General features: G+C 49.3%; 1 protein-coding gene and 3 long non-coding RNA genes across 5 annotated transcripts in view; 2 read left to right on the top strand and 2 right to left on the bottom strand.

The window, feature by feature from the left end:
* Nucleotides 1-1,435, bottom strand: part of FOXK1 (forkhead box K1) — a 55,239-nt gene extending 53,804 nt beyond the window's left edge. For both annotated transcript variants that reach the window (XM_068699750.1, XM_068699751.1), the window contains exon 1: nt 731-1,435. In XM_068699750.1, coding sequence (XP_068555851.1) covers nt 731-1,215 — 485 coding nt within the window. In that variant the 5' untranslated portion in view covers nt 1,216-1,435. The remainder of the gene's footprint in view (nt 1-730) is intronic.
* On the top strand, nt 1,430-2,506 carry LOC137865047 (uncharacterized). The gene is made up of 2 exons (XR_011101731.1): nt 1,430-1,807; nt 1,871-2,506. It is a non-coding gene; the product is annotated as an uncharacterized lncRNA (long non-coding RNA).
* A 6,629-nt stretch (nt 2,507-9,135) lies between these two features.
* The window catches only part of LOC137864800 (uncharacterized), a 25,933-nt gene continuing 11,533 nt past the window's right edge, over nt 9,136-23,535 (bottom strand). Inside the window, exons 2-4 of the long non-coding RNA XR_011101623.1 lie at nt 12,527-12,642; nt 10,999-11,127; nt 9,136-10,454 (exon numbers count right to left, since the gene is read on the bottom strand). This is a non-coding gene — a long non-coding RNA (uncharacterized lncRNA). The remainder of the gene's footprint in view (nt 10,455-10,998; nt 11,128-12,526; nt 12,643-23,535) is intronic.
* On the top strand, nt 15,552-21,745 carry LOC137865021 (uncharacterized). The gene is made up of 4 exons (XR_011101720.1): nt 15,552-15,683; nt 16,730-16,793; nt 19,269-19,388; nt 20,192-21,745. It is a non-coding gene; the product is annotated as an uncharacterized lncRNA (long non-coding RNA).

Genomic DNA, 23,535 nt, shown 5'->3' with positions numbered 1-23,535 from the left:
GGGGTCATGCTTCATCCCCAAACGTGGTTCTTCTGAGTGATCCAGGCCTGATGCACGTCCCCCTTTACACTTGCAGATGCCCAGCAAGGCGAGGACACCCCTTGCAGAGCCAGAGGAGGAACTAACGCCCTGCAAGCTGGCTCTTCACCAGGTGGACATCCCCCACCACCACCCTGTGCCCCCCATGGGGTGGGCACAGCCTCCCTGAGCACACCCCTCACACATTGAGGCCTTTTTGACACCAGGGGTCCCTCACCACCCCCTCACAACCTGTGGCCGGCCTCCAACCCTTTCAGGGGAGTTTTAGGTTGGATCTCAGGAAGAACTTCTTTACTGAAAGGGTTGTTAGACACTGGAACAGGCTGCCCAGGGAAGTGGTGGAGTCACCATCCCTGGAAGTCTTTAAAAGACGTTTAGGGATATGGTTTAGTGGGGACTGTTAGGGTTAGGTCAGAGGTTGGACTCGATGATCTTGAGGTCTCTTCCAACCTAGAAATTCTGTGATTCTGTAACCCCACCTCCTTCAACAGCAGCCCCCCAGCGGGCAGCGAGACCCCCACCCCAACCACAGACCACCCTTTTCACCACCCCCCCGACCTCCTTTCCCCCAGCGGGACCCCCTCAGCACCCTCCAGCGGGGGGTTCACCCTCCAAAAACCCGACCCCTTCCCCCCTTCTCCCCCTCGGGCTTCCCGCAGGGGGGCGCCGCCCCCGGCCCAGCCCCACTCACTGCGGCGGGAGCAGCAGGGCCGGGCCGCCTCGGCGCTGGAAGGCTCCGTCCACGAAGACGCCGTTCTTGCCGAGGCAGCGCAGGTAGAAGTGCGGCTCCTGGAAGCTGAGCTGCAGGTGCCGCCGCGAGATGAAGCTGGAGTGCCCCATGTTGACGTCCACCGAGCCTTGCGACGAGTTGCGCCCGATGGTGACGGCCGGCTGCCGCATGAGGAACTCGAACTCGCGGCCCTGCAGCCGAGCCAGCACCGGCCCGGAGTTGGAGGCGGCGGTGGAAGAGGTGGTGGTGGTGGTGGTGGAGGAAGAAGAAGAAGAGGAGGAGGAGGAGGCAGCAGCAGCGGTAGCAGCGGAGGAGGCAGCAGCACCGGGCGGCCCGGCCGGGGGCGGCGGCGGCCCGGGAGGGGGCGCCGCGGCGGGGCTGCAGGGCGCCGAGCGCAGCGCCAGCAGAGCCCGCGCCCCGCTGCTGTCCTCCCCGACTTCGGCCATGTTCCCAGGCACCGAGCGAGCCAGCGTGCCGGCCTCCGGGGCGGAGCCGGCGGGGCGGTCGGGAGGGGAGGAGAAGCGGGGCGGAGCAGGAGCCGAGCCCCGCTGCCTTCTTCTTCCCCTGCCTGCCGCCTCCCCGCCAGCTCCGCCGGGCAGGGCCCGGCCCAGGCAGCGTTTTAGTGGAGGTCCGGAGGTGGTGGGGGCTCGCAGCGCCGCCTGCAGGGCTGCGGAGCGATCGCTGCCCGGCCTCGGGTGCTGCTGCTCCGGGGAGAGGGCCTCGAAGCGCCGTTAGTCGGGGCAGGTGGCCTGCGGACCGCTTTTAGGGGCTGGGGGGTGGAGGGTGCGAGGGCGCAGAGCACCCCCAAGGTGGCTCAGCCGCCCCACAAGGGGGCTAAGATCCCTCTTCAGGCGGTTCAGTACCTCTCCAAGGTGGTTCAGACACCCCCAAAAGGGCCCAGACACCCCCAAAGGGGGCTCAGTCTCCCTCAAAGGTGGCCCAGACACCCCCAAAGGGGCTCAGACACCCCCTCAAGTGGCTCACACACCCCACAGGGGGGCTCAGATCCCCTGTCAGGCAGCTCAGTCCCCCTCCAAGGTGGCCCAGACACCCCCTCAGGTAGCTCAAACACCCCCCAAGGGGGCTCAGTCCCCCTCCAAGATGGCCCAGACACCCCCAAAGGGGCTCAGACCCCACCTCAGGTGGCTCAGATACCCCCCAAGGGGGCTCAGTCTCCCCTTCACATGGCTCAGATCCCCCCTCAGGTTGCCCCCTATCTCCTCTTGTCCCCTTATTTCTTCCCCCTGGAGAGGATGAGAGGGAAAAGCCCACAACAGTGGGCTCCAAACGTTGAAGCAGCACCCCAAGGGGCTGCCCAAGTTTATTTTGTAGCCCCCCACTTCCTACAGAGGTCCCCCCTGGCCTTCCCCACCTGGTGTGGCCCTGGGGCCCCACAGAGAAGCAGGGCTGCCACGCTTCAGGCTGCCTTACACCTGGTGAGACCACCTGGCATCACCCCTAACCATTATACAACTACACGGGGATTTAATTCCAACATGACCGTAATCCCCTGAACCGTCTGCCAAGGGGAAAACATCCCTGCTACACCAAGGTGGGAGTTTAAAAAGTAGGCTTTATACACGCACAGTTCTCCAGTGTAAGGAAGTGTGTGTGTATGGGGGTTGTTTAGCTTGCATTACTGTACTAATTAAAATTACCCTTTATTTTTTATTTTTTATTTTTCCTGAAGTTATTTATATTACCTACTTAATAAAGGTCATGTTCTTTGCAACACCACCACATCTGTGGATCATGTATACTCTACTGGTTAGGATATCCAGATTGAAAAGGTAAAACTTTTCTGCATAGGCAAGCCAGTGACACTATGCAGAATCCCAAATTGTTAAGTAGCCAGAAAATACAATAAATTTGAAAATCTTGAGAGAGGGAACAGCCATAATTGCTTATTGCTTTGGCTCACGTGGGGAGTGTGACAGCTCTTAGCAAGGCTGCTCAACAGCTTACAGGAGATGGGAAAAAAATAATCCCATAACCGGTCAAAAGTGCAGAGCAAATTTCAGATATGAAGACTGTAATTAAACGAGCTGGAATTGGTCCAAGACCACAAGGTTAACATCCCCGTTCCTGGAACATCTTCCCTGAGATGTTTAATGACTGCTGAGCAGTTGGGACCTGAGTTAGACATCTCACCCGAGACATTGTCTTCGGTTAGAGTGCTCTTTGCCACTACAGTTCAATACCAGTGGAAAGGAAGAAAGACCAGTGCCACTTAAAAAAAACCCACCAATATCACTTCCTATGCAGCAGTGTTTGCTCTCAGTGGGACTGAGCCTGGCACAGCAAAGGGTCTCAGTCTCCAGGGCAGGAGATGAAGTAAAGGCATCCCCGGAGGGGACTTGGGAAGGAGGGAGGTGGACAGAAGTGGCCTCCCTGGAGGCCTGGAATTAAATTACTGCTAAAATAGCACTCTCAGACATCGAGGAACAAATAAATGGGGCCATGGCTCACAGCAGTGGCATGCGCTGCGTAACCTGGGCTCCAGCAGGCAGCTGCTCCTCTCAGGCATGCAAGCTCCTGTCCTGCCCCAGATTGCTCAGCATCAGCAAATGCTTGTGGCCACCAAGTAACGTAGCCATCTGGTAGGTGAGAGCCAGTGTCACACGCTGCCTGACATCAGAGCTGGCTCATGCCTTTTGTCTGTTCACACCAGGGTGAGAGTACTGCTAAGCATGCTTAAAAATGGCCCCAAGCTGGTAGGCGTGCGTGTGCAGACAGGCAAAGTGAAACCAGGCGCTATATTGGAGCAACTGTTGAGCTGCCCAAAGAAAGGGAAAGCAGCACTGGAGGGGTGTGGATTTTAGCTCGCGTCTAAGGCTCTTCGAGAACCCAGCACTGTGCCATTCATTCAGCAGGACCCCGAAAATATCAGAACTAGGGTGAGGCAGTTCCCAGACAGTGTCAGTAAATATTTCCAAAGCTGCATAGGAAAATGGGCTGTGATGCATTTGTTCCACACACAGGAGGTACCAGCAGCCCTGGGGACCCACATGGACAACTGATGTACAGCCAAGAGACGTGTCGCTGCAAGGGCTGCATCCCATTACCTGTCCCACACTGGGTATAGGCTACAGATTTCTGCAGCTCCAGTTGGAGAATAACTCGTACACAGCATCTGTGCACCAGGAGAGTGGAGCTGGGGATGCCGAAGGGCTCGTTCACACGTGTCACAGCCACCCCCCACCACCGAGACACTCTCGCTGCATGAATCAGCCAGCGTGCATCTGCGTTTCTTCCGACAAATCTTTTTCTTTCTGCCTGAAAATTTCTTCCGAGAGGAATTTGCTGCTTACGCTGGAAGCGCCGCTGAGATAAATCCCAACTTCACGCAAAATGCGATCAGGTGGCAGAAAGAAACGGGGTTCCTCCTGGCTGCCTGGCGGGTTATGCTTCGCATTGTGTCTCACCAGCCTGCTTGCCTGCGGCATCCGTTCCCTGAGCTCAGTGCACGGCGAGCAGCAGCACGCTGTGCTCGGCAGCCTCTGACGCTCTGCTCGGCTCTAATCCACCCCGCAACAGCATCAAACCAAGGGCCCTTCAGACAAGGAAACGCGCTGCGCTCCTCCAATCGCCTAATCCTGCTTAAAGTCAAGCCGGCTATCCCAGTGTAAACACCTGATGTAAATGCGCTCCGAATAGTTTGAATTAATCTCATTCCGTATGGCTGGATTGACTTTAAAGTGGTTCATTTTCCTCGGCAGGTTTTGGATGGATGCGTCTGCAGGTGTGGCCAAACTTCCTGACTCTACAAGTTGCATACCAAAACATTCAGGTGGCCGGGAGCCACCAGATGGATACCACAAAATGGGAACAGCCGCAGCCCCTGGGGATGGGACAGGGTGGGGGGGACAACACCACGGTCCCTGTGCCACCCCTTCAATATGCCTAGGAACTGGAGCTGTGCAAAAAAGTGCCATCTCCAGCTATTTCTCTGTGCTCCAGACCAGCCAGATGTGGGATGCCCACACCCTGCCTACACAGCCTGTGCACAGGCAGAAATAACCTGCTGCAGGCGAAACCCTTTGCAGTGACACCCTGCGCCCTTTTGAGGCATTGCCCTGTGCCACCACCCCTGTGCCAATAGGCCAGCCTGAGCTGGGAGTGGAAATTAAATGCTCAAAGCAGCTGGGAAAGGGACAGGAACAGCAAGCAGCGAGGACAGACCCAGCATCGTGCAGAGAAGGGCACAGAACCCGACTTTCCTTTGTCAAACATTTGCTTGGCAGCGTGTCATTGTAGCACCATACAGCAGGAATCTGTTCCGTGCTATCAGTTGTGGTCAAATGAATGCAATGGGTTCTTCTGGTCACCCAGATATCACTGCACTGGGCAAACAAATCTCATAAAAATGGTGATAAAAGGCTACGTTTCTAGATCTATCTGCTGGGTGGCATCTGCTTAAAAACACTTAATTTCTGTAAGTTAAATGCTGCGTTTCTCAAGCAGTTCACGGGGCTGTTTCTCTCCATCCTGATGCACGAGACAGAATACATATTTATCAAGCCCCAATTCAGCAAAGAATCTGCCCAGCTTCAACACCGCAGGAAATCTGTTCTACCCCCAGACCAAAGCGTAATTGAAAAGCAGCCTCGGCAGAGAGGAAAGATGTGAACTGCATGCTGGGCATGAGCCGCTTGATGTATTTACCCAGCAGCTAGACAACACATTGATGCTAACAATGAAAGCCAGCCTAATGCGCGCAGCCCTGACCCGGGGAAGGAGGAGGAGAGGAGCGAAGGAAAGCAATTACTCCAAGTAAAAGAGGCTCTGCTGTCTCCGTGCAAGCCTAGTCCAGCATTTCTCTGCCTGATCGGGTTAAGGGGGATGTAAAGCGTGCATCGTTAGCGAGCAAGCAGACGCTTTGGGTCCATCACACATACCTAGATGAAATAAAGAAGAGGGCAGCGTTCCCTCCAATTCGACTGCTCCTGCACGGCTCCCCACAACCTCTTTCTCTTGCCCTTCTCTCAGCCATCAAGCAGCTTTTAAACACTTTTATGGCTTCTGTCCAAGCTGATTGGAAGCAGATGCGAGTGATGAGCACCATGCCCTGTAAGTGGGGAGCTGCTTTCCCTTACACACCTGTGTGCGGGAGCGGCCTCACTTCTTTCTCCACTTGGATGGGTTTTAATTCCCTTTTCTGTCTCTGAAATCACAACACTGTGACATGGGAGTGAAAGGGGGTTTGCTCTCATGCTCCTTTGTTAGGATTTTCTTCTTAACCAAGCTGTTGCAAGAAGTCAAATCGAATTTGGGCTGCCAGGTTTGTTTTGAAACACACGAGGCTATCTGTCCCGCACACAGGCACGGTGCCTGCCCCAGCCTCCCACGGGATTTGTACCTGTTTTCTCAATCCTGTTGAGTGCTCTGTGCTTTTAACCCTGATCCGTGCGCCTCCCCAGCGATGTCCCTCGGCCCTGACCTGGGACAGCCCTCATATATCTACAGAAACTTCAGCCACAGTGTGGGTGCCTGACCTGTGAAGCCTGCAGCAGCGAGGATGCAACCTGCTGCTGAGGGTCTGGGGAGGGCAGCAGAGCCCTGATCTCCTCAGGGACAGCTACAGATACCCCTCCTCAACCAGAACAGCTTTACAAATCCTTCACAGCAGCTCTGAGCAGGGGTTTGACCCAGATGGGCTGATAAGAAAGGGCCGGCCTGTGGAGGAGGTGATGCATTGATACAGGGGCTCTTTCTTTTCCTGCACAGCTTTTAATCAGCAGAAGGCTGAGGAAAACAACACTGGTGATTCAGCGATGTGCTGGGAACACTCCCGGTCCCAAAAGCTCACAAGGGGTGCCAAACACCATTTCTCCTGATGCCAGCAGGCTGCTAGGCTGAAGGGAGCAACATCAGAGACAGAAAAAGGTGGGCAGACCATGGGACCTGCCCCTTGAACAGCACAGACCCCAAAAGCCAGGGCTGCCCCCTGCGAGGGGCTAGGGGCTGAGCAGGGCTCAGCACCTGTGAGATGGGGTTCGATGAGACGCTGCATCCCACAGCTCCCTCCTGGGAGCAGCACCACCCAGGGAGGTTGTTCTTTCTATTGCAATCAATTTGTTTCTTTTCTGAATCAGCTGCCATCCTGTTTACTGTAAGCTCCACGATGCTGGAAATATTTCTCTCACAGCTTATTTAGGTTTCAGAAAGGGATTTTTTTTTTCAAATCACACTTATCAGAAATGTATTTTCACAGCAAGTTCTCCGAAACACAATAAAGACCCAGGAACATCTGATGCCCAGACTCTGCCGTTGCCTAAAATATTATATGATCTGCTCGTTCCCAATGCAGATATGCTGTCGCTGTTCTAGAATCCATGCCAGGGACTGCCTGATGTACGATCACCCATTTTGGAAAGCCTTGAACGAGACCATTTGTCGTCGAGATAATTTTACAAAAGCAATCCCATTTCACAGGTTGCAGTTAAAATAATTCATAAACTTTGCACTGTTGTGTGTGTTTTGAGCTTTAAACCCACTCCGCTAACTTTCTTTCAGTTTGGCTTGAAACTCAGGCCTCGGTGAAATATATAACACAAGCCAGCTCTGAATTATTTGCTTTGGTCCGTTTTTGAGTGATCTCATTTTCTCGCTTTCCATCAATGTGAATAGAGAAAGAAAAATAAAACACAAACTTCTCAACAGCTAAAAACAACTGAACCAATAAATATAAAATCTGATATCAAACATGAAACATTTCAGCCTGAAAGGAATATGTTTTTGGACTTTTATGAGCAACTGTAGCATATACTGCCTGTCTGCTGCTGAAAACAAGCTCTGTGCAGTGTCTGGAGGGCTGGAAGCAGCTGATCTGAAGTATCTTGCTTTACAACCTGCCCGAGAAGCTGGAGAAGCCAGTAAAGCTACAGAATTTACCCTGTATTATTACAAAACATTTAAACAGGAAGGCCAGGACCTGCATGTTTGCTGTCCCTACATCCCTCGTGATTCGCAGCTCTGTAAAGCGAGTGCCACGTGCTGCCCAAACCACAGCGGCCACACCTGATCCCAGCTTCCTTCCTGCGTTTTTACAGGCACAGAGCCCACACGGAAGGTCTTGGGTGATCTGGAATCAGATCCATGACCCACGGCATGGGCATGGAAGGCATTCACAACCTCTGTGCTGTGAACAATCCAGCAGCCTCCACCCTGTGTTATCCCAGGCATTTGGAGCGGTTGCATTCAAACATTTCTTGAGCAGATCCCCATTCCAGCAATGGACAACCTTCTTTTTAATCAGCTCCCTCCTTTTTAATTTAATTTAATCAACCATCAGCCTACTGGTGAAGAGCTGCACACCAAAAGATGCCCTTCAAAAGGAAAAAATAAAATAAAATCAACACTGGGCAAACCATGCCAAGAAAAAAAGGAAAAGGTCTGGATTCAGCCATTCTGACCCAGGCAGCTGGCTCCAAACATCCTTAAAACAAAAACAAAACAGCCGGGTTGGACCTAGAGGAAGAACGTGGTGGCCGTTCTTCATGTGGCTTTGCTTCCTTTCCAATAATGCCAGAAAACCAAGGACAGAAATGAAGAATGCAGTGTCCTGACACCGACCTGCCGAAGTGAGTAGGGGCCCGCATGGGAACTGCCCTGGTCTCCAGCTGCTACACCTCATCCCGCAGAGGAGATTTGAAGTCACTGGGACCTGTTTGCAGGTCTGGTTCTCTCAGGGTTATTAAGCAGAGGCCAGCAAAGGCACCTGTAAAATATATTTACTTTCCATGGGCTCCAAGCATCCTTTGGGATTGCTGGAGCAGACGCTGGGGAGAGTCCCCTGTAAACATCCTGCTCCTTTGCAGGGCCCTCCAAAGCACTGAGCAAACCTAACCTTCAATTATATTTCCAGCACTAACCCTGCTTCCCAGTAAAATCCTGGATGAAGTGTGAAACTCCGTCCTATTTCCCGCTCTGCTCTCCCCTTTGCAGCTGGTTGCATTGGCTGGATATGTTAGTGTGATACAGGCATTTGCTCTACGTGCTGGAAAACACCAGATTTACAATCACTGCGTGTCACTCTAAGGGCACACTGTCAGCTTTAGAAAAACATCTGCTATAAACTGTTTTACTTACTCACATTACTAATAATACCATACAGTATTAAAAGTGAAAGGATTTTAAAAATCCAATTTACTTGTCCTTCAGCCTGGCCACTGAAAAAAATCAATGAAATAGGTTTCACTTTTGTTTAGAGTAATTTTCACTTACCAGCACCCTCATGCTAATGTGCTTGCTTTACAAGCAGGAGGGGACATGTTTATTTGCCTAGACAAAAAACGTGTACCCTGGAATTTAAAAGAAAAAAACCTCCGAAAATAGGGTGAAAGACATAAGAAGGCACAAAAACATTTCTATTGATTTTTTTATAAATACATGTTTTGCAGAAATGAAACAGTTGCAGAACGTAACCGAAGGTCATTCTTCATCAACAAAATAATAATTATGTAAGAGTTAAATGGCTGAATCTAATTCAGTTTATGTTAGCAAGAGATTACTATTATGGAGTAATCTTTGCTAAAATTAAGGGTGCTGTTTTTCTTTTTTAAAGGCAGGCTTAAAACAAAACCAACACCAAACATTAAGAGTAGCCATTATAGCAAGTTTGGGTCTTAGATGAAGTTTGTGCCAGCCAAACTAAAACAGAAAATAGGAACTCTGTAGCCTTCAGAAAATGTGAACCTAACCCCAAGGGGTTAATTAATAGTATAAAATATAACCCCAGGTTATATATTTGATTGGGGATAGGAAGGGAGAAGCCAAGGGAATGTGCTTTGAAACAGATTCATGCATTTTGGTGCCTTCGTTCTCATTTTGCCCAGGGTGGAAGGAAATTTGGTGGCTCCTCACCAGCACCTGGTGGGTCTCGTCCCCTCCAGCCTCCTTCCACCTGCCTGCGGGCATCATCCTGCCCAGAGCTACTGCTGGAAAACCCTGGCCCAGCATCCCCAAACTTGCAGAGAAGCAATCTGGATACCCAGACGGGATAATTTCAGCAGAGGTTTCCTGCTCAGACAATGCTGGTACAACGCATCATCCCGCAAAACGCTGCTCCCAGCAGCTCTTCAGCTCTGACTGCTAAATCCCCATCATCGCCACTTGGCATTTTCTTTTTCTCCCCCAGGCCTGCCTGTAATAAATCGATGTGATGTTATCTCAGGCCTCCTCCTTGCTTCTCCTGGAGCGCCTCGCTAAAATTCGGCATTAATACGCTGTGCCCCTGGAATAAAGCCTCATAAAATATTGTTAGGATTGCTAGGCAACCGGGAGGCACGGTGGGAGCTGAAAGCAGCCGAAGTGGGCGTAGCGAGGCTGCGCCGGCGTGCCAGATGAAAAAGGGAGGCTATTCTTTGTCTCTTCATGCCAGCAATGCTTCGCCTTTGGTTTTCTTTCGGAGGGAAGCTGAGGTACGACGCTGCCGGTGCACAGAGGCGCACATCTGCTCTAACCTCAGGTTAATCAGCCGGATGAGAGATGCACCTATCCGGAGCTTTTCGATAGCAATAAAAGTAAAATGAAGTTTTTATGGTCATGAAATTACCCATATTCCAGCTGTTTGCATCCTCCGAATGCTCCTTGTGCAAGAAGAGAGGCCACGCTCAGTAATGACTTGCTTTATGTGCCCTCCACCCCTTCTGCACACCGCAGCAGTGCTTAATGCCAACGGGCTCTGGAAGGAAGGGGAACAAATAAAAAGCAAGCAATTTATTGGCAGGGGCCAACACTAGTAATTGGCTATTTACCGATACATACGCAAGGATAAAAAGAAAATTGAATTGGGCTTGCAAGAACAAGGAGAGGAATTACGGGAGGTGTAAACAGGTGACGTTTACGGCTCGTTTCATTAGCTAAAATGATAAAAACCTGTCTCTGCTTTACCCCTCCTGTCTCCTTCCCTGTGAGTTGCTCACCCACAGCCCAGGCTCAGTGTGAGGTTTGCTTCCCAGGGCTTCATTTAGCATTTTGTTTTCTGCTAAAGCAGCCGATGCCCAAGCTGACCATCGCATCGGTCTGCGTGGAGCCTGTTCAGGCTGTTAGCATCACGGGCTGCTCTCACCAAGTCGTTTTTGGATGCTGTGAACAGCTTTCCCTCAATCTCCAAGCTCCTGGGGTGTCTGAAATCCATCATTCAGGCACCTGCAGAGCCTCCCCTGCTTTACTCCCATACCAACACCAGGCTTCATCTGCTCTGTATTCAGGCTGGGAGTACTTACTCATGCAAGACATTTCATCAGCACGGATGAGGGTTGCTGAAAATCAATGATGAGAGCAGGACCTGATAGTTTTGGTCCATCTCCTGTCAATGAAGATGTTTTCTGCGAGTCCAAGGCTCCTGGATATTCCTGTATGATACCAAAAGGGACTGCAGTCAGCCACATACATGTCTCTCAAGACCAGTAATGAGTGCTAGGGTGAGGCTGTCACTGGGGTCAGGCATCCCACAAGACCATTTTGTTGGAAGCTATTTAGGGCTCCCCAGCTCCTGCCACCCTACTCTCTGTCCCCAGCATCATGGGTGAGTTGTGGAGACATGAAATAAGGCCAGACTTGGGTTTTCTCTCATCCATCTCGGAAAGCTCCCTCTTTGGTTGGCATCAGGGAGGAGCTGGTCCTCGTTGTAGCCATGGTAGTTATTTTAATAAAAAATGTGGCAGCTGGAAGTGTAAGAGGGATGGGAACCAGGGACCTTAAGAAGGGATAATTGCAGACTTGGAAGCAGTGCTAGAGTTAACAAAGGGACGTTTAATCCAATTCTCAGCTTCTATTTTAGGATGCTTTTAACTTTCCAAATCAAAAAAGGACAAGGGGAGGAATAAAAAAATCTCCATCGCGCTGCGATTTCTTAAGCTTGTTCGCAGCCCAAAGGTGAATTTTTGTGCGTGCGAGGAGTTTGAAGAAAACCCATTCAGCTGTTTCAGAGGTTTCAGAGCATGAAAGCAACATCTGGTTTAAAAATCAAAAATAAAAGAAATTCCCTTTGCTCATCAGAGTCAAAATGGGTTTTGGTTTCACGCCTCTGATTTGGTGTATCTGGAGCTGCCCTCCGGAGAAAGCTGGCCATTTCTGTATCGATTTGGAGGGGATGAAATTGTTTTGCAAACAAAAAGAGAAGATGAGGGGCAGGCAGAGAGGAGGGCAGATGGGACTTACACCCTGAGCGTGCTGCTCGCATCCTGTCCAACACACGGCACAGGCCACGGAGGCAGAGGTGCCCTCCTGCTCCCTGCATCCCCACTTTAATTAATTGCACAAAGGATTTGGGGGCATTCAGGTCTGCTTTGTGCCATTTGCTGTGCTCAGCGCCGCGCTATAGATGGCAGTGCAGGATGGAGCTTGCACACCCACTCGCTGCGATCACCGCCCCGCGATGCAACCTCGCCTGCAGCTCGTCCCAGGGCAGGGGATGGGGCTTTCTGCAGATCTGTCTGAAATCTGTTGGGTTTTTACGCAGTTAGTTAATGACAATACAACTGTCACCCCCAGAATTTACTGTGATTCCGTTGTCTCATCACAGGCAAAAGCAAGAAGGAAGCTCTCTGCAAAGCAACTGCTGCTTCTAAGAGAGCACGCAGGTGCTCAAAATCCGCTAGCAAATTTGGGCACGATGTTGCAACATGGGAATAGTTTGCATTTCAAAGGGACCAAGCGGCTGATTTTTCTCTATGTTTCTTGGTCCAAGATCACATCTATGAAAATGCCCTGCTTGTACTGGAGTTTGCTGCTGTAGATGAAAGCACGCACCTTGTCAGCATGCTGTTGGTATTTATGAGGACACCAAAATCTCCACAGATATAACCATCCGCAGCAAATCTTGCCCGTTTTGTTCTCTCTTTGTACATCTTCCTGGAATTCCGGGGCTAGGAGGAAGAAAAGAAGCAAAATTCAGCTCAGTTCTGCAATAGAAAATGCAATGCTGGCAGGAATAGTGATGCTGCCGAAGAGATCATGACAGGAGTGCAGAATATCATAAACAATTACAGCAAGATGCTTTTGAAAAATCCCTCCAGGTACCCAGCTGCATCTGTTGATGCTTAAACACCTTTAGAAACCTGGCCACTGGCCCACTGCTCAAGATGTTAAAGAAAAAGGCAGAGAACAGCAACAGGCTCAAGAAAAGCAGATCTCTTTTGCCACCAGCAAAGGGAACAACCCCAACTTTTTACATGAACAGGGTGAAGAAAATTGCAAAAAAATAAAATGCCATGACAGTTTGTTCCTATGTTCATGGCAGCTGAGAATTGTCCTTACCTTTGTTTGGAAGATGGAGCCAGACTGGCACTAAGTACCAGCAGGCTTTTTTTGTTTTACCTTCGTGCCCGAGGAAGAGCTGCCTTCTGCCTGCCCTGGCCCAGGCTGGCGGGACGCACCAGCACAGCCTGCCCTGACAAGGAGAACCACAGCACTTCTCTCTTACAGGATTTTAATGTCATCTTACACATCAAGAGGATTCAAATGACAAGAATGAATGGCAGTAGCCAACCTCATGGCTTGATATTCTGATGAAATGATGCCCTGGCACATCCATCATGCTGTTTTGCTGTCAAGAGAGCTCCCATCTCTGCAAGATGAGTGTGTTTTTCTTTCACAGTGTTGTTTCTTTCTTTTTTTTTTTTTAAAAAAAAAAAGGAGCAGAAAAAGAAGAGGCAAGCATCTGTCCTCAAGCCTAACTACTACATAAATGTAACTTTGATACCAGGCACAGCCAGATACGCAGGATTCAGCTCTGAGCAGAGGACACGAATGAACCCAGCTCCATCTGAAGGTGCACACGGGTGCAGCCCGCAGCGCGTGTAAGCACAGGGCTGAGCCTCTGCAAAACACAGCAGCTTAGGCAAGCTGAAAGACTGGAGGAAGATTAATTTCTTGCCAGCAGCATACTTAGACTCCTTGTGCCAGACCCTACCCGTTTCCCCAGCCGGCAGCTCAGTGAAGCAGAGGCGGACACGAGCAGGAGCAAAGCTCGAGGCGTGAGCGCACAGCAAAGCAGCACGGCGAGGATGTTTGCAGGGGCTGCAGGGCTGCAGACGCTGTGCTAGTTGCCCAGGCAACACACACCCTTGCAAGGTGCCCCTTTGTCTTTCCCAGTTTTTAACTAAGGTGCCTTGCTCTAAAATGCGGATTTTCCAAGCTGTAAATAAGACTTGTCTCCTAATGCTCTTCCCCTCATCTTTTCAGTGCTCGCTACCAGAGCACTGCTGATGGCTAAATAAGACATAAAATTAAGAGCAGCTCCATGAGTACGGCTTGCTCAGGGTGGGAGAGGAGGTCTCCAGCAATCTCCCACAGATCTCCCATAACCAGGGCTCATCCCCTCTCCGCTGCCTTAAAATCTCAGGGTTAATGCCTCGCAGGAAGGGGGGCACAGTCAGCATTTTACCAGCGTGTCCCAGTTTTGCAGGATGCAGCCCTGTGGCTCACACTCATTACCAGACACTGATCCCATTGTTATGGAGCAAAATCACCAAGTGCTGAACGGAGCGCGACAAAAAACAGCAGAGGAGTAAAACTTGAAATGAGCTGGAAATAATGTCTGCTGTGTCCACGAGGCCTGGATTTGCTAATTCAACATTTGTGAGGTCGGTACGCTGGGGCGAGGAAAGGACGGTGCTGTGTGTGGGAACGAGGTCTGTCTGAAATTATCCTTCCTAATGAAAGGTCAAGCAGGAGACAACCAGGACAAGTGGTGTCTGTGCACCCCCAGCTAGAGAAGGGGACTGAAATACAGGGAGAGGAGCTGGCAAGGAGCCTCTGCTCCCAGCGAGGAGGTGGCAGGGGAGGGAGCGAGAGCATGGAGCAGCAGGTTTGCACATGAAGAGATGGGGAAGGAGGAATGTGGAATGAAATCAGGCACTACATGCCCTGTGTAAGGCCCTGAGATATCCCCAGCCAGGTGCTTGCCAGTGTCCTCATGAGGCCAGCAGCCCTCGCTGGCAGGGTGACATCCCTGTGCACAGCAAGGAGTGGGGAGCAGAGAGCTCGTTCTGACTCCTACGTAGTGCTTGGTCGCCCTATTTTGCTGCCTTCCCTTTGATGCAAAGAGCCTGTGGGGAATAAAGCGCAGTGGGAGACTGCTTACGTGGTTTCTAACCCATTAGTTTCTTTTATTGGCTGTTGCCTCAATAAAATAAAAAAAAAAAAAAGAAAAAAAAAGAAAAATAAAAGACGAAGAAGAAAATCAAGGAAAAGTAGTTCAAGGTGTGAAGAATTCATATGACAGGAAAAATGCATAAGATGTTATTGGCTCTGTCCCCCTTGGCTCCAACCTCAATCGTCTCACCATGCTGTGCACTTATCCTTCTATTATTACACGTAATGACAGGGAAATTTTAGAGAGTCCTATGCAAAAAGCCAGCCTGCCCTCACCCCCCACCAAGCGAGGCCCATGCTGGCTCGAGCTCACATCACTTGGCATCTGATTTCAGCCTAGCGGGGTGTTTCAATACCAATAAACATCTTGTTTTCACGCGAAGAGCTGTTGCAGCTACATCCTTTCCCCTCTTTTGTGAGCATCCAAGGTTCCGTGTAAAACTTTTCATCGATCACATAACCAGCAGCTCGGCTTCCCTACAGGCCCCGGCTGCACAAAGCGTTTTGACATCGGAAGGATGCGAGGTTCGATAGGAAACTCATCCCCTCGGCTCCCCGGGGCTGTGCCCTTGGACAGGGTGTGATAGGGAGGAGAGCAGGGAGATGAATTTTGCCTTGTCCCAGGTGACTTTGAAGCTGTGTGTGGAGGCACGCAGCTGGCCTGCCACCACACCAGGAGCTGAGAGATGATCATTAAGGATTTAATTGGTCTGAAAGCTTCCTGAAGTGCTGAAGAGAGACCTACACCATGCAGCGTGGAGCGGAAAGCCTCGCGAGCTGAGAAGGGTGAGAGAAGTGGCCTGAAACCCAGGTGAGTTCCTTCCCATCCCTGTCCCCTCTGTCAGACCTGTGGCACTGTCACACCTCGTGCAAATGAGCCAGGGAGAACACAAAACCTCTGCAACAGCAGCCACGCACTGCTTGGGGGGAATAAGATTAATGGGAGCTACCGGGAGCCTCATCAGTCCTCGTTCAGGAGTCAGAAATCCCGATCGAAACCTGCCGTGACTCGTGGCTGTGTGCTGGCAACAATTCGACCTCGTTGGGATAACAAAGGGCAGATCCTGTTCCGAGCCACGTTGTAAAACCACCGTGATGGGGTGTTTATCACAGGAAGCGAAAAGGGCACGGTCAAAATTTGCTGAGTCTGCTGCTTGCAGGTGCCAGTACGTGACAGTGCCCCGGTGGCACGGTGGCATCCTCCGTGCACTGATGCCACCTTCCTCAACCCAAAGGTCTGGCCGGTGGTGACCGCAAGGGAGTTGAACTGCGATGAGTTCCCCGTGGGATGGATGGGACAGAGCATCCTCTGGAGGTGTCCGTTCTGCCTTGACGCTGACACTTGAGGAGAGCGATTCAAGCAGCAGCAACTGCTTGATATCCACGTGTCCTGGGAGAGATGTCTAGAGCTATCTTTATTTCATCTCCGGGGTGCAAAGGAGGGGCTTGCCTCTTTCCTGGGGTCCTGCCAAGCGTGGACCTACTGTTAAACAGCTCTTATCCATGGAGAAAAAGGTACAGGAGATCCCAGGCAGAATTTGGTGGCCAAGCCAAAAACCAACACGTCTTTCACACAAGAATGCCCAGGCAACTGCTTTCTTATGCCTCAGCTAGAGGAGCTGACAGTGCTGGGTTATGGGGTTGTTGTTGTTTTGTTTTTATCATTTTCCTTCAGTAATTTTTGAAATTTTTCCATAGCTTTTCTTACAGGCAAGTCCACACATAAATGTAAAGGTGAAGCCTGTTTCCATACCAATGTCTTTCTCCCTCTGCTTCTCATACGGCTTTATTTGTAGGCTGGTGATAATAAGAACTGTGCTACTATCGATTTTTTTTTTTTTTTTTTTTTTTTTTAAGCATATATAACTCTGAAGCACTGTAGATATTGCATGGACTTTGGAACAAGATAAGGAAAAAAAAGGTAATCACATATGCAACCTTTCCAGCTCTCTAATTAATCTGGACAGCAAATTCTTGAGCTGTGGTTTTGGGTCCTAGAACAAACTGACTACCTCCTCTGCATGTTCTCATTTTCTACAGAAATTTATAATTACTCAACGTATATCTTTCAGACCCCACAGGGATCCCACTTCTGACACAATATTTTTTTAACAGATAGGAGAACTGACATGGTCCTATCCCTTTGAGACTGACTGCCGCACAGCTAAAAAACAGAAATCTTTGCTTGAATTCTTCTAAAATACTAATTTCCCTTTCTCAGTACAACCTGAAGATGGAGTGAAACAGTTAAAACAAGCTGCTAGAAGTACTGCAGGGAAAGAAGGATAGAAATCAGAAAATGATAGGTCCAGCTTCCCAGTGACCCGATTTAGGAACAAATCTTTCCTTCTGGAAGAGCTTGTCCCCATGTGCTCGTCCTGTCCCCCTGCTCTGCTGCACTCCTCACCCAGGCTCTGCTGAGATCAATGGGATTAAATGAGCACAAATGAGATGGGAGCCAGGCTCCCTCGCTGCTGGGGGAAGTCAGTGTGGAAGCTGGCCTCGATACATCTATCTAAAGCTCTGTATTGAATCTCGTCTGACAGCTCCAATAATGATAATATATATGGCCAAAGCCACTCCGTGTTTTCTTTGGAGGAGGCCAGGTTCCTCCTCCTCCTCCCTCGCGGACAGGCTCGCTGCTCTGCCAGCGCTTGTCCCCGATGTATTTTGACTGTTTGATGAGCCAACTGGGCTCCTCACACTGCCAGAGCCCAAAGGGACAAAGAAGTATGACCCGCTACCCAGCACACTTAGCCCAAGCCCTTACTGGGCTAGCTGGCCCTTCTGCATGATCACACACCTGGGAATCCCTCTGGCTCAGAGGTTTGCTAGCATCCAGGGGCGTCCCAGGCTTCACCTTTAATTTAACCTGAAACCTTCCTTGTTTGGCACAACAAAACCACTGATACCACCGGGATGCCACAAGTGCATCCTGCAAACTTCTTCTCCAGGCAGAGGCTGCTGCTGCAGAGCAGCCAGCTCCCAGAGCCAGGGACAGAGATACACGGTGTGGTGTGGGCACAAGGATGCGGTGCCGCGCCTGACCACGCAAAGCCAGGCTACTCTGCGGCTCAGCAACAGAAAGTCGAGCCACATCAAATCCCAACATGAAAGACCTCGAGAGAAACAATAAATCATGCAGGAAAGTTAAAGCAGCCAGACTTCATTATGTCGTTATCCATGTGCACATCTCAAAAATCCCTTCCGATGCTTGGCCCCTGCAGCAGAGCCGTGCCGAGCTACATGTGGAGGAGCCCCATGGCTCAGGGATGCTCAGCTTCCAACCCATCTCACAGCCCAAAATGAGCCAGGCTTTGCGGGCCGTGCCACTAAACGAGGCGGGTCAGGCATCGACAGAGCATCTCAGGGACGCTGATAAAAACAGGGGAGATGAACCTGAAAGCAGAGGCCATCCCGTGCGTTTGGGCAGCTAAGCGAGCAGGGAATAAATTGGGCTGCTCGCACCACGAGGCACGGAGGGCAGGGCGGGTCGGCACCTCGGTGAGCTCTTGGCACGCTCCATCTTCCCCGTGTTTGTGCTGGTGATGGGGTGCTCTCTGGAGCATCATCAGGTTTTATGGCTGGTACGCATTATTAGTGCTTCACAAGTAAATAATGTCATATTTCATTGTTTATTGCTGAAAATGCACGGTAAAAGGCTAAAGCCTGAAAAGTGCAGAAAATAATTTATGTGGGAGGAATGAATTTCCCATCACGTCAAACCGCTGCTGGAATTTATCACAGTGCCCTTCAGTTTGGGTCTCTGTCCAACATTTTTAAAGGTCTGTCTTTGTCATGCATTTAGGCTCAGGGAAGCTGAAGGTTATTGGGAAGAGTGGGAATTGCTGCTGGAGTAAGGGAGGGAGGAGCGTGTTCAGGGCTCCAAGGAGCCCTTCCCGCAGCACTCACAGGAAAACTGCCTGCACAGCAGCACCAGGAGCATCCTGGTGACGGGATACAATGGCAGGATTTCAGTAGCAGCTCTGAGAGAAGCTGAGCTTTGATGTATTTCTGCAGTTCTTCTTGAAATGCAGAAATCAGTACAGGGGTGAATGAGGACTCCTGGCTGACCTCATGGCCCATGCTCAAATCTGCCCTGAGAGCCAAGCTCAGCATCTCATTCTCATTCCTCACTTAGGTACTCAGCCCTGGTAACTGGGCTGGATTGCACATGTAAAGGTTTCTTGGGTGCAGTAACATTGCAGGATGAGGCCAGGAAACTTCAGAAATAGGTTTTGAAACCGCTGTCCCTACCGCTGCTTTTTCCTTGAGAAGCTGACACGCTGCTGGGCACACGGGCAGGAGTGTCAACCTAGGGGAATAATTGTGCTTTAAAGCTGCTATTTTTGTCCGTGCCATTTATATAAATATACATTTATACGTGTCTTGTCAGATTTGCACCTGAACTCCCCTCCCAGGCACTGCCACCAGCTCCTTTCCAAGATACGCTTCTCTCTAAATTAAAAGAACAGCCGACAAAGCCAAGGGCAGCACAAGTGTCCTTATTACAGAGGTAAGCTCTCAACTCCTCAAAGTGCCCAGAAGATTTGGGGCTGGACACTCCATCCTTGGTGGAACCCAGCATTTCTCATCTCTGCATATGGCCAAGGTACCTCCTGCCAAAAAAGTTGGGGCTGGTGTTGGTAAGTCAAAACCTAGAGGGACACCTAATAGCATAAAAGCACAGGAGGCTCAAATAAAAGCCTCCTGATTTGGAGGAACCTCATCTCCAGTTTTCTGGCACTGGTAGAAAGGGTTTAGTTGGGACCCGTCCTCTTCCACGCCTCCTGCTCCATGTTTCCAGGCCCAGTGTTTTGAAATGCTGTCACACAGAGTTGTAGCTGGTTAAATATTCAACAAAATAAACTGCAGGAGCAAATCAGGCAGCGAGAGATGCTTTTACACACAGACCTGTGGTCAGAACCTGTGACATTCCAGGGGACTTGTTCATACAAGCGCCCGAGCTTAGATAAGCAGGATCCAGGGACAAAATGACCCGGATCCATACTGCTGGGTACTTTAATCTCAGCCTTGCTATCTTAACCCAAGTCCTAAAAACTTATTACAGAGTAATCCAAACCCCACCCCATGTAGCCGTGATGGCCTGAATGTCCATATTTGCCTTACATTATTCTAAGGATTGCTTCTTAAAACAATCCCATTTACATTTAACAAAAAGAGAAGATGTGACCTAAAGCTGAAATTTTAGTAACTGAAGAAACACTACCTAACAACAGAAGAGAAAGAGAATATATCAGGATGCACTGGCACGTGATGTGACAATGACCTTGAGATGATCCTTTTCTAACATTACAGGTAGCGGGAACATCAGATGGATGACCAGAAGGAGTGGGGATGACAAAGAAGCACTTGTGGAAACACTTACATTTAGAAGAAATGCATTAAAAAAACAAAACTAGTAACCTTTGTTATTGTGTACAGACCTTTCCATAACCTTCACATACAGCAGCCCTGACACCCACCGTTTTTACACATCTTTACCGTGAGAGGAGAGGCTGCCTCACCTATCCTGGTCCATCAGGGAGCAAAGAAGCAAACGTGGCTAGTCAGATAGTGGAGAGGCAAGTGATCTGTGGTCTAAAAGCACAAGAAGGAAGGATTTCTGTTTCTTCTACAGCAAAGACTTCAGTCTCATGACCCTTGCTAACTAGGATAACCACAGCGGTGGTGGAGCTGAGCCTGCTGAGTTACAGCCAGCACAGGTCACCCCGCGGGAGGCTGCAGCGGTGGCAGGGGACGTGCAGGAAGCCGTTACGTTATCCCTGCTCTAGGCACAAACTTCTGCAGTGCTTTACGTAACACGGTCCTAAGGCTCTGGATGAACAATTTGTTTTGTCACTCTTTAAAAAATCCATCACTTTGAATGAGTCATGTACAGTGACTTCACCGGGCGCTGACATACCAATGCTTGTGCAATGACTTGCATGGACACTTCTCGTGATGCCCTTGCCAAAATTATGGCATAACAAAGCAGTGCTCACATGCAACCGCCCCATCGAGATACCCTCGCTGTGCCTTCTAGGAAAGAACATGGCCTTACACCTTGTGCTGAAAATACAGCTCTTTTATTTTGTATTTGCCCAGGAACAGTGTTGTTGCTCGCTTCTGGGACACAGCTTTGTCTTTCATTACATCACAGATAAATCGTAGCACATAGAGCTCGTAGAATATTTTTTTTAAAAAACTAATTTTACAAGGTTCAACTGAGAGAACCTGAAACACACATTTTTATTGGATTGATCAAAAAAACGCAGTGCTCAGAGTTAATTAGCTATTCAGGTACAATATAGCTTTTATAGGCATCATTTCTTAGAATGAAAAGGTATATAATGATATATTGTAAAGATTATGGAGGAAGATTGGTATGTATCAGGGATATTACTTTAACTGAAAAACATCAGAAAAATGTCCTAGTTTCTATGTAGTTCCAAAGCTCAGTATATGGAACAAAACATCCAGGGGAATTAATTACTTTTTTGTTGATTTTTTTTGTGAGCTTTTTAAATCCCAGGGAAATCTGTGTACAGGAGGGTATCAGTCATCCATACACAGAACTACATAAAGTATCATTAGAGACCCCTCCGAATACATTGATTTTTTTATCCAGCAGCAGTGTATCAATATTTTAACCACTGACAACAAGATGTAGCCTTCATTATGAAGTATTTTCCTTTGGGTAACTAAACCACTATGTATCAGGGAAAATAAATAGGTTGCCTCCCCACAGCTTCTGCCTATGCAGAAAGTGAACTCCTCACACTGCTCTGGCAGAGGAGTGTTGATAAGAAATTTAATATATTGCTCTCTCCTCCCACCAGCAGCTGTCTTATCTAGTCCCACTTTACATTATCTGAGCTTTTTTTTTTTCTTTTTTTTTTTTTTCCCCACCCCAAAACCATGATGGGAGGACTCCTGTGCTTTCCAGGCCTGGACTGTGCTCATTTCCAGCACAGTATTTATTCATGGCCGGACTATATCCATTTGTCTCTACGCCAACACCATAATGTGATGAAATCGCTCTTCTACCTGGCGTTTATCTCCCACCAACCACCTTCCAGCTCAGCTATTATTCAGCCAGACTAAACAAACACAGCTTTATGGGGCACATCTCCAAGGGAGAAAGGAATGCCACTGATGTGCTGAACCCCAACAATTGGACCCCAGTGGGCCAGTACTTTCAAGCACAGGGCTGCTCCTACTTGGGCACAGAAACAACTTCCTAACCCTGATGATCTTAGGGGCAGAACAAGCAATGGTGTACCTCCAACTACAAAGCTGCTGTTTTTTTTTTTTTTTCTTTTTTTCTTTTTTTTTTTCTCCCCCTCCTATTGGTGTGGCTTGTTCCCAGCACCTTTATTAATGCAGCTGCTCATCCAGCTGGGTGTAGAGTCCATTTGTACAGGCTCTCACACAACTAGCTGATAATATTTGCACCTCTTGACTTCTGGAGGAGTCTAGGCATAGTCCACATTAAAGGCCCAGACCTTCTGCTGGATCATTTCATCAATTTTCCTCTTAGCTTATGCTTCCACTTATGGTAAGCTAAATGAATGCATTTTGCTCAGCCCAAGGAAATTTTGCTCCTCACTGTTCTCCTATAACATCTTAAATTACTTGCCAACACCAAAGCTGAACCAGTTCCACTGCTTGCCAGTTTTGGTGTTTCTTCAGTGCAGAGATCTGCCATCTCCCATACGGAGACTATCTGAGCTCTGCCACCATCAGTAGCAGTTTTCTGGTCTGTATCTAGAGAGTCTGAAGTACTCCATAATGAGATAACTCCCCAGCAATATTTATATCCCAAGTAGCAATGCAGAGTCCCTCTGCAACTGGTTCAGCCCTGGGAATCTAAAACAAATTCCCTAAAGTATCTCAGGAGATACTTTCATGATCACACTGAAAAGTGAATTAAACCTAAAAATTCAGGCTTATCCAGCCTGGCCCTCCTTATTCCCGTGCAGTCCTTTTCATCATCAACACAAAATGCTACCCACTGTGTTTTTTTATTTTCTTTTTCTTCTTTTTTTTTTGGCCAACAGGTCTTTCCTTTCTGAGCAGTTCTTTCTTCTCCACACCTGTTCCCCAGTCATAATTGCTATTCCACAGTGTTTTTCTTACCCTACATCATTTGGTTTCATGGCCTGTGAAAGAAATACATGTTCTCCCATTTTACAGCCCAGCCCCCTGTCATTATTATACAAGAAATCCCTACTGCTCATCACACCTTGTTCACAACCTGGATTAGGAGTACTCCTTTCATTACACTGCAAATAACAATGTGGTGTTATTTTGCTTTCCTGAAAGCCATTAATCCATTAATCTGAGCTACTTAGCGGCATTAGAAATGGAAAAGCAGCTCAGTTCGCTTTGGAATTTGCTGTAAAGTTTGCCTTTTTAAACCTCTTGCTCCCAGGGTGCCGGAGCCTACATGGCAGGGGTGAGCACTGCACAGGCCCCCTGCACTACACACCGTGCCACTGTGTCACCAGGAGGCTGTTCCCACAGGTACCATGGCACCTCCATTTGGGGGAGTGCCTTTTCACAGCCCCCCAGCAGCACATTGCTGCCAGCAGGTGCCCAGGGTTCACCCAAGACCATGACGAGATGCAGCACAATTCAAAACATCTGGGATGCCCAAA

This window comes from Anas acuta, chromosome 15 (genome assembly GCF_963932015.1).
Source record: "Anas acuta chromosome 15, bAnaAcu1.1, whole genome shotgun sequence".
Lineage (NCBI taxonomy): Eukaryota > Metazoa > Chordata > Aves > Anseriformes > Anatidae > Anas > Anas acuta.
The sequence above is the reverse complement of the archived record's forward strand: the minus strand, read 5'-3'. Positions and strand labels throughout refer to the sequence as shown.